The sequence below is a fragment of the Zeus faber genome, assembly GCF_960531495.2.
Source record: "Zeus faber genome assembly, chromosome: 1".
NCBI lineage: Eukaryota > Metazoa > Chordata > Actinopteri > Zeiformes > Zeidae > Zeus > Zeus faber.
In genome coordinates, this window is record NC_137193.1 from 56,348,971 (window position 1) to 56,360,236 (window position 11,266).

General features: G+C 44.8%; 1 protein-coding gene across 1 annotated transcript; it reads left to right on the forward strand.

The window, feature by feature from the left end:
- Window positions 1-8,265: 8,265 nt before the first annotated feature.
- On the forward strand, window positions 8,266-10,500 carry LOC307236625 (uncharacterized protein). Its single transcript, XM_080009099.1, has 2 exons — window positions 8,266-8,667; window positions 8,798-10,500. Exons 1-2 carry the CDS (start codon window positions 8,397-8,399, stop codon window positions 9,013-9,015), a joined length of 489 nt encoding a protein of 162 aa, XP_079865225.1. The 5' UTR covers window positions 8,266-8,396; the 3' UTR covers window positions 9,016-10,500.
- Window positions 10,501-11,266: the final 766 nt, after the last annotated feature.

Consider the following 11,266-nt stretch of genomic DNA (forward strand, 5'->3'; position numbering starts at 1 on the left):
CTGCGTCCCCCCCCATCCTGTTCGATATTATAGTAAAAAAGAAAAAGATCATATATACACACTACACAGTGTATGTATATATATATATATATATATATATATATATATATACATATTTAAAATAATAATAATAATAATGATGATGATTTTTATACCCCTATTGTTTTTGCTCGGATTTTATTATTTTTAATCTTCTTGGCATTTTTCGTGCTTTAAGTGTCTAGGACACTGCAACCGCATTCCGCACACAAATGGTTGAGGTCTTGTTAGAACCAGGAAGTTTCAGACGTCTTGTCGGAGTTTGATCAATATCAATCTACATTTGGAGCATAAAATAGTGAAAAACCATTCAAATTTCTCTGGAAGTAGCAGAACGTTTGCGTGATTTGATGTTTTTAGGGAGCAGTCCACTTTGTGACATCATCAATCAGAGTTAAAGAAGTCCAAGCCTTATCTTTCGGAAGTGATTCAAAGTATACTCGGAAAATTGTAACTTGTGCCGCGTTTCACAGAACAGACCAACTAGCTCTCTGCGTACCACAGACGATGTATCGGTGAGCACAGTGCGCTGGTCAGGGCGCGGGGGTCCTCTCCTTACCCTCGCCCTCTCCCCCAGCAAAAGGACGGAGAAGTGGCTGTTAGGGAGCGAGTCTGTCCTTGTGCAGCACCACCACACGCCCCTGACCTGGCATGCGCACCCTGTACATCACCTTAGTGATCTGTCACAGTATTTCACCATTTCCCTGCCAGTGACTGCGCAGCTTGGGGGACACCGCTTTGGTGCAGGCAGGGCAGAACACCCACACCCTGTCCCCAGGCACAAAGGCTTGCCCCCAACTGTGGCTGTCTTAGGCCCTCTTCTGCCGCAACCCCGAACCAGCCTAGGTCTGGCGGTTATACTCGTGGATTACCCGCAGGCTGTCCATCAGCTGTTGATAGTAGTCCAGTTCTGTGCCCCTGGCAAACTTGGGTTTTGGCAGGACCCCAACCACCAGGTCCACAGGCGTCTGAAGTTCTCGCCTGAACATGAGTGCCGCAGGCGTACATCGGCTTGACTCAGCATGCCTACTGCACAGCAGTTTGGTACTGGGACCACCACAGGACCAGGTGGTGGTCCCAGTCAAGCTTGTGTCAGCTGGTGAGGATGGCCAGCTGAGTTGCCAGGGTTCAATCAGCCCATCACTCTGGGGGTGAAGCGGGCTGGACCAACCCTGTCTACATGCAGTCCTCGTCCTTGGCAGTGTAGAGGTTGATGTTCTTGTTGAGGAACTCCTTCAGCTTCCGATGCTGTTGATGATTGAATCTCTCATGGCTACGTTCCCACAGCTCCTGGACTGCTGTGCAGGTCTCAGTAGAGAGGAAGGGGGGTAGGCATTGTAGGGGCCCCCCTGGCTGCTGCTGGCGATGTAGATCACCAGTTAGTGGCTGGCAGGAGTGGAGAAGACCCTCTGGTGGCAGGTGCAGCTCGGGCAGCAGCTGTCCACCGATGGTCTCACCGAGTCCTCCTCCTCTGGTCTGGGTGGAGCGCTACAGTCTCCAAGCCGATGGTGAGCATGGCACGGGACAGGTCAATCTGGGCGCCCCAGGGGGTCAGAAGGTCCAGACTGATGATGCATATCTGCAGTGAAATGTCAATGCAACGCAATGCAACATCATGTGTGTAAATACCTGGTGATTACACACATTATGTCTTAGACTGAACACAGTAGCTACCTAAGAATTTCTACTTGACCAACTAAATGATTCCTAAAACGTAATGCAGTAAGTCGAATACTATAGAATAAAATAAAAAAATATATAATAAAATAAAATAAAATAGAATAGATAAAGGGAATAGGCTTATGTATATGGGATAGGCAAATTATGTATATACAGATATGTGCATTAAAGTGGCATGTAAATAAAGTGAGGTAGTGTTTGTGAGATATACAGCACAATATACAACAGTACGGTGCAGCAATACGGTAACACCGAACAACCCTGAACAGTGACACAGTATGCGGTACAGTATACTACATACAGTACAGTAAGGTAGTGGAGCCTATGTGTGTGGCTCAGCATTGACAGTTCTTATGGCTTCCGGGAAAAAACTCTGTCTCAGTCTCTCTGCTCACCCTGTCGACAGAAGTCCCATTAATCACCAAGGGCGCGTGCGTCCTCGGTTGTAATCCACGCCTAAAGTCCACAATCAGCTCCTTAGTTTTGCTGACGTTCAGGTGGAGGCTGTTGTCCTGGCACCAGAGTGTCAGGTCAGCCACCTCCTCGCGGTAGGCCTTCTCATCACCGTCGGTGATCAGGCCCACGACAACGGTGTCGTCAGCAAACTTGATGATGGTGTTGGAGTTGGACCTGGCCACACAGTCATGTGTGTACAGGCACATCTGGACAGCAGTAGGGGTCCAGGCTGAAGAGGGTACCCCCCAGGTGCTCTGCAGGATTCCTGGACGATGAGGGTGATGTTGGACCCATTGTCCAGGGCTTGGCAAACCTGGTCATCAAGTTCACAGTCCACTTAGTGGCCCCTGGTTTGGCTAAGGCAGCCCACCATGGTGCATCAGCCTTGGAGGGAAATCGGGTTTGGGAGCGGGGTTACCCTCACTGGGCTGCTCCCATGTTGTTTCCCAGGGGGTGGGCGGGAACGAGGCTTGGGTGCGGGCACCGGGTAAACATGGACTACGTGACCAGGCTCATCACAGCGATAACAATGGCTGATAGCCTGTGGCGGTCGTTGCCGGGGCTAGGGCACTGGGGGTGGCACCCGGCAGACAGTCAGACAGCGTCCTCCAGCTCATTGCCTTTGCAGTCTACCGCTCTGATGCATGGTTGGGACAAGTGTGCCCTTGGCTCCACCTCCTCTAGTGCCTCATCTAGCGACTGGGGTGCAGTGAGGCGGACATGCTGGCGTAGGCGCTCCGGTGACAGCACCTGCAAGAATGTGTGTCTCCTGGTCTGCTGCACCACGAAGTCCGGCGGCAGTGGGTGTTGACCAGCCCATCTGGATTCTGCTGTGTATGGGTGGTGGATTTTTTTAAAGGCAGCTGACGGCGTTGCAGTTTTCCCCCTGGCTACCGGATGGCGACTGATCTCAGGTTGGCTTCCATCTTGCGCCAGAAACTCCCTCTTTTTCCATCGCAATGCAAGGGCACCATGGGGTCGGGTGGGGCGACCTGTCAGTTGGTCCATCTCCCATATAGACTCTGCTATTTCACGGAGCTCATACCACTTCTGACACCAATGTGGCAAGCTTACACCATGAAACAAATTAATTAGTCGAGACAGAGCATTCTTTTCTAAGCCACCGCCTGCATCCCATACACCGCACGACCAGCAGTGGCAGCTTGCATTTATTTTTACAGACAGACAGCACACATCAGAGTCCCTGACGCCACAACTGGCATCGTCAGTCCACATCATGGTCCTGTCACATAACACATAATAAAGCACGATGGAGACCCATAACATCTCCAGCCCATAATCCTTTGTGTCGAACATAACAGAAGGTCATGTCCCACCCCCTTGGGTCGCTTCCATATAATTCACTGGAATGAACAGATTTCTATCATTGCATTGTTATGCATGTGGTTTTCCATCATTTAACATCATTACACAAAGCAAACTAGTCCCGCAGGAATACAGACTCGCACAAGTCTCAAAGTGAGTTGTGGGAGAAAACCAGATAAACCACATTTATCCACCACAATAATTTTAAGAAGTTATTTTTACTGCATTTATGGTCATTTGTGCATCGGAACATTTGTGCATGCAAAGATATTCTATAAAAGAAAAACTTTATTGATCTACAACAATTTTAGCGAAAACAGCACACTACCTTAGACAAGAAAAGGCATCTGTGACAAGTCTGACCCTGTCTGGTGACTTTTATATAGCAGTTAGAAAGGAAATAGTCTTTAATAATAGTCGTTAATAGTAGTAATTTCACATGACGTGAATGGCAAACGCTATTTACAAACAGTAGCATAGAACATTGAATTCCAGCAGGACATGATGGTAAGATAAGAACATACTGGAGAGACAGAGTTAGTGGTGTGTGTGTGTGTGTGTGTGTGTGTGTGTGTGTGTGTGTGTGTGTGTGTGTGTGTGTGTGTGTGTGTGTGTGTGTGTGTGTGTGTGTGTGTGTGTGTGTGTGTGTGTGTGCGCGTGCGTGTGTGTGTATGCATGTGTCCTGTATCGTATAGTTACTTTTTGACACTACTTGGGAAAAGTTTAAAATGGCAATATTATCCAGGTTTTGCAAAGTAGACTTTGAGTAGCAAGCTGAGGATTCCAAATGTATTTACAATGAAAGGGCTTCGGGGCCCCTTGCGCTGCTTGGAGGCGCCGCAACATAATACCGACCTACACACACACCCACGCACCCACGCACGCACGCACGCACACCTGCTTGGAGTGCACTCCAGCAACCGGGCGTGTTTTCCTCTCCTTTCCTCTCCTTTACTGCCATAACTTTGATAGGAACGGGACCAGTTGTAGTTCCAGTTTTCCTGGACCTAATTCAGTTTCTATGTTTATTTGTCTCACCGTGGTGATTCTCCCCCTCTTGGAGTAGTGATCAGTTGTTTATAGACCCAAACATAATTAATAGTTCTCCAAAGAGGGGGGTTGGTGGTGGCTCTCCATAACCAAAACTGTGCTCTTGTCATTCTACAGGGCATCCACAGGAGGTTATTGCAGCAGTTCTTGATGATTTAAGAATGAATAAAGAGTTGCATTGCAGGTTGAGAACTTGAACTCCTCTTGCAGACTAACTCTGTCCTGGATGCAAATGGCAAACAAATACTCTGTGTTGTATGCCCAGCATGCTGACAGCACAGGTTAAAAAAAATTAAAATAAAATTAAAAAAAATACAATGAAAAGCAAGAGGCGCTAGAGGAGTAGGGAAATGTAGCAAAATATAAAAAATAAGCAAAGCCTTTTTTTAAATTCTCTTTTTGGCCACATCTAAAGCAATACAAGGTCACACTATGTAGTCCCTGAGGAGTCTGTCTCTTTAGTTGCTGCAGTCTCCGGATCAGTGGTATTCTCAGGTTGCCAAATTAGGAAAAAGGGCAAAAACACATGTGCAAAAATGAATTAAGCAGCTGTAGGGAAGGGATCAAAATAATGCTCAGGAATTTTCTTTGCCAAATCCTGAGGCGCTTCACACTTTTTTATATAATAATTAACAGGAATTGAACAGTAAAATGAAGCAAAGAAAAAATACATTACCAGAAATGACAAGAGTTTTGTGTGTGTGTGTGTGTGTGTTTGTGTCACAAGGGCTATTAAATAATCAATGTTCTATCGACCACAGGTTTAAAATCCCTGTTCTAATGTTGCAACAGTTATACATACCAGACATAAAAAAGACTGTTACATAGTGGGTGTGCAATATAAAGTCACAATATAGGTCAAGCATTTTCCTTGAGAAAAAAAAAATGCTGAAAGGCCATGGCCGACCTTTTCCACTTAGATTCCGCGGTGCCCCTGAGGACGCTCTTGGGGAGAGCGGGGCAACAAAGGTGGAAGTGATGGAGATCTGCTGGAGCAGGTATTCTGCCGAATGACACCATCCAGAGCTACATATGTACAGTCACATGCACTTCTATGGAGCTGCTTGCACACACAGACATCCCATTGTAGATAATTGGATCCCAAGCACTCGCTCACATTTCTGTCCCTCTGAAACACAGCGGGCATTGTAGGGGGGCTCGACGCGAACCAAATCACACACCCCACAGCAAAGGATGTTGGTTGTTTTTTTTTGTCCTGAAAAAGATGTGAAGTGCCTAAAGAACACGGTTGTTCCAAGCTCTAGCTGCACAAGGCGAGGAGGGAGGAGTTGGAGTCGGAGAAACAGAAAGTTAGCTGTCCCACAGGAGCATGAGAAGAGAGCAGGAAGGTTAATATAAGAGCAATAGAAGAGGACAGTGGCCTCACAGTTGAACATTTACTTCAATGTATTAAAAGTTGACATTGGCTGCATCTCATGATTATTATCATAGCTTAAATATGTTAATCCAGACATTTAGTTCCTCTTGGTATTACACTATACACACACTATACAGGTGTGACACCTCTCTAATCTCTCCATCTATTTAGACCAACCCTATATTATGATTATCTGTATCATCCAGTTTTCAATTCATCTGTGTGATTAATTTAGGCCATAAAATGAATGTGAAATAAAGTAGGAAGGCACAAAATGATGGTGTGTGTGCTCATTAGGATGTTAAAATTATGAACAGCACAAATTAGTTCATATGCAGAACACAACCAGTGTCTTTTTCTTTTACTCATGTTCCAAAATATATTTCTATTTAATGCAGGAACGCATTGATACCCTTATATTTTCCTTTGTTGTGTTCCTACATGTATTAGCCTCAATTCAAGTACATACATTCACTCAAGAACTACTTAGTGGGCCAAAATACAACTTTCTATCTGGTGACTTTTCCCCCACCATCGTATTCAGCAGAGCGACAAACATATTGACTTTCTTTGTTTGGCACAAGCTGTTCTGTTCGTGTGTGTGTGTGTGTGTGTGTGTGTGTGTGTGTGTGTGTGTGTGTGTGTGTGTGTGTGTGTGTCTGTGTGTGTGTGTGTGTGTGTGTGTGTGTGTGTGTGTGTGTGTGTGTGTGTGTGTGTGTGTGATTGAACAGATTCCAACATAAAAACAAATTCTGTTAAACTTCCGCGAAGTTAGGGTTGGGATTAGAACGATTCGCCTTGTGAAAATCAGCTTGAAATATATAGTTATGAGGTTTTTTCTTTTCAGTTTCGGGTAATATAGAACTTTCCATCAGAACCTAAAGTTGCGATGAACTAAATATGCTTAATATGCACTGGAAGCCGTCACTATTGTCTCCAGACATGTGATGGTTCAAGTGAACGTGGTCACACAGTGTGCTCCTCCTCAGCCCTTCTGTTGGGTTCTAAATGGAGCTATTAAAAGCCCTCTTTGTTTCTGAAGTGCACAAGAGAGTTTGTCATAACAACTTTGGTAGCCCTGTTCAAACCAAGTAGTAAGTAGTATCCAATGCAGTCGCATCACATGTAACACGTGTAATCAGTGTTATGTTATGTGTTTTGTGTTATGGTTCACAATAGGCCGCCTCGTATTTTTGTTTCAGGCATGAACACAGTAATGGGTGACTCCTCACTGTTCTAGATAAGTACAATCTATGGGGGCTTACTGGAGCGTTTGAGAGTGAATTGGGTTAAATCTCTTGAGCCTAGTGGATGGAGACCGCTGTCAGTTATCCACTGACCTGGAGAATACATCAGAATACAGACAAAATAGAATACAGACCTCAAGAATAATGCCAGCACCTGTGTAGATCTATGCATGTACTTTAGGATATTTACCATCAGCCGCCATGCTCAGAACTTTGGTTTCATTTAAGCCACTCTACGTAACTTTTTTACCTTAAAAAAACAACTTCAAAATCATTTTGAGGGGACAGTGACTTGTAGTATCTAGAATGGCACCTCTTTCACCCCTCCCACCCCCAACGCCTGTTCTTGCTGGCCTAACTTTTGTGTTCGGGTTCGCAACCGCAATAAAAGTGCGTATCGCTTTACGCACTTATTTATACATCACTTGCTTGATGTTTGGCTCCAGTAATTACCGTTTTTTTGGCTGGTAAAATTGATTCAATTTTTTTTTTAAACATAAGTTATAAACTTGCCGGTCAAAATGCTCCGGTAATAATGCTCATACAAAACGTAGCAGCTCCACCAGCCCTCACTTTCATTGCGCCACGGGGTTTGTTTCACCCTCTGACTCGCGCATGCGAGCCGATCTGAGGGGCCAAGCACATCTGGTACCTACACTGGTAGCAGGGGGCCCCGTCCCCACCCCCGCCCTCTCTCCCTGCGGCGAGGTCCGTGCAAGTGGTGCTGTAACCTAGGCGTACATTATATTTGGATTTGTGACATAGACTGTTATTGGAACGTGACAGATGAGGTTCTAATTTGATAGGTAAAATAAATTCTTCATGGGCACCGGACAGAGTTTTACGACAGTGGTGTAAAAGTGCAATCACACTCAGAACCTGTAGGGGCGCAAATACCAAACGTTTCATAATACTGCTTTAAATAAGTGTAAAATGTCTTGCTGCGGGGCTGTTCAAACCTCGTCCCATGACTTATTCTCCAGAAAGGCTGTGTGAGGGCTGTTTCCAGATGATTTCCAGCCACATCTAGAGGTTGTATAAATAGTCAAGTCACACTAGCACGAAAGTCATTTGGTGAGAGAGCTAGTGAGACTAGTGTCGTACTTCCTCTTCGGAGCAGATTATCACCTGCGCCATACGATACGAAGGCAGTGTGTTTTAATCGTTAGAAGAGAGTGGAGAAGCTTCGTGACCAAGAATCAATGCGTTGCCTCTGATGCATGATCACCCGATTCTGCCGCCACGTCGTCGCTAGTCGCCCTTGCATTGAGTTAAAACTTGTATCGGGCGGCCTTTTTTTAACGCAGGAGATGAGTCAGTGCCGGGGTGACCTGTCCGAGAAGGAGCAGGAGTTACTGAAGATTCGTCGGGACAGCGACACCAAGGCAGCCGAGCTGGTCAAGATGGAAAAGATGCTGCAGCAGACCAAGAACATACTGGACAAGAAGCCCGAGCCCGGCGTGGAAAGCCAGGGCTACCAGGACAACATGGGTCAGTATCAGCACCAGATTGAATAACCATTGTTATAACTCATTGAGGATAAAATCACATTAGATCTCAGGCCTGTAGGGGGACCGTGGGGCTGCTTTGTGTGTCTGACTTTGTCCCTGGCCTGTGACAGTGGAGGACCTGGAGGAGAAGGTGCGCTCCAGCAGGCGGTACAGACGAAACTCCCTCCACCACACGCAGATGCTGGAGTGCCAGATGAAGACGGTAAAGGGCGAGCTGGTGGACACGTTGGACCACCTGCAGGAGTTACGCGACAAGCTGCGCCGCTCGCAGCAGAAGGCGGAGGAGCGCAAGGCCGCGATGGAGAAGTTGGCTGCGGGGCTCAGGTGAGCCGCCAGCCTTTGCGCCCCACACAATCACCCTTCAGGTTAACGTTTTCAAGCTCTCTTACGGCGATAAGTTCTGGTGTTTGACACAAGTTTATTCCCCCAAAACCCTTCAAGAAGGCCCAGGCGTTCCCCTGGCTTCCTCGCGGCGTAAAAAGCCACACCCTGAGCAGTTCTCATGTAAAAACAAAGAGACTTTTGCATGTCTTCCATCTGAAAAATGAGGATTTATTTGTCAATGCATATCATTACAACAAGTATAATGTCAGCACTGAAATGCTTATTCTTTGAACAAATTCTCAACAGTGCAATTTAATGCATCGAGTCTTTTCTTTCCCAGATCCACATCAGTATTTACCTAATCGAGTCTAAAATCTTGAGCGGTGTTCAACATTGTGCTCCAGATTTCTGTAATGTTCCTTCTCCTCCCTTGGCTCATCAAGACTGCACTTGCTCTCGTCTCCGAATCCGTGATGAGCGGTTCACACCCCTCGAAAATATGCCTTTATCAACATCCAAAGAATGTTTATTTCGAACAGGTTATATCTTTGGAAAATGTCCTGACCAGAGATCACCTCCTCCGAGTCATTTTTAACCCCACCAATGAAACTCTGTGACTACCATGTTGTTTACTGTGTGTGTTTAGATGGACTCATTTCTGATAAAAAAAAAAAAAAAAGAATAATGGCTGAAAAATGATTGCTCTTGAGAGTTTTAAGCTTTTCTTTATGTTGCACAACTTACTCCCTAAAAACATTGCCTCCCTAAAACTGCACCCTGGAATCGTTTAAAGATAGATCAGTTTAAGCAAATACCCCACAAATATGTACTAAAAATACTTTAAATAGATGACATTTAATATATTTTCAGGTCAAAATATAGTAATTTGAAAGATAATTGTTACATGTCTGACAAGTTGCGGATATATATTAGTATGTTTTTGTGGTGTATATTTCTTAAACACACACACAAATCCTTAGCCCACGAATAAAATTTGCACTTTTATTGTATATGGATAACAGGAAATGTTTTGCTGCCTCTATTAAAAATATCGAATGTATTTTTTTTTTTGTAACATGAGCTCACGATCACTGAAAGAATCTCGGCAGGTCGCTTCCGCATCTGATGAGATTCCTTTGGTGATCGTTCCTCCTCTTTTTGGGAACAATGGCCTGTTGTCTGTGGCCTGTGGTGAGTCATCTGAACAGTTTGTTAATATCTCCTCCCTGTGGCAAAGGGAACTGTGATCACACGACATTTAGAACTGCTTCTGCCGTAGACTGTCACATGCTGAGAGGCTTTAGGGGAAAACCATCCGCGAAACCTCCCCTTAGAAGTGCTGCTTGTGGAGCCACTGTGCGGCTGAGTCACATATACAGTACGTTTAACACTGAATGCTCAGTGCAGCAAAGAAATGACTGTTTATGAAGCACATTTTATGTATGATTTGAATATTGTCTTTATTTAATAATATTATGAACATTATACCGACATGTGTTTGTGTGTGACTTTATTTGCCATGGACATTATTTTCCTCAGGAGACTCAAGGTGAATTGAAACATTTGGGTGGTGCGCTGAAGCAGAAGGCCAGATAAGTGGGATACAGCACTTAAGGAGAGGCAGGAGGAAGAAGAGCTTCAAAAAGCTTCACATTTCTTCATAAAGTCTGGAAGGTGCAGCGCAGGAATCCATAAACACACATAGGCCACTAGATTTCTCATAAATTCCATATGAGTACAATGGATTCTTTATTAAACAGTGTCCTCGTGGCTATGGGGGGGGACATTTTTAGAACTAAAATTGCTTCAATTTACATCTTCAAAGCTGAGCTCCATGTTTTTCTTTTTATGTCATATTAAGTCACTGGGTAGATTGAGTTAGATTCAGGCTGCTGAGCCAGCGCAGTTCTAGATGTGTGGTTTTTTAAAGATCAAGGAAGTCATGGAAATCTGCCAGTGAACTCAAAGAAAACCAAAACATAATTGCCTTATAATTATTTTGCAGTAAATTACTTTAGTCAGTTATTACTTTGCAGTAAACAGTAACACCAACCCCATATCCCTGTGTGATATCCAGAGAGGATCAGGAACAAAAGAGAAATGTCTTGTAGGGGATGCCTAAGGCCCCTCCATGTCCGTGGAAGAAACAGATGAATATTGATTTATAATTTCCCAGTATCCTTCCATTAACATTTAATTAGCAGTTTTGCAAATTGTATTGTTCCTAAACAAACGATGAAGCGTCCTATTATGGA

Bases quoted from the DNA above. Each gene is read 5' to 3' on its own strand.
- LOC307236625 (XM_080009099.1), top strand. From the start codon at position 8,397: ATGATCACCCGATTCTGCCGCCACGTCGTCGCTAGTCGCCCTTGCATT. The intron at 8,668-8,797 runs GTCAGTATCAGC...GGCCTGTGACAG, and splicing joins GGGCTACCAGGACAACATGG to TGGAGGACCTGGAGGAGAAG.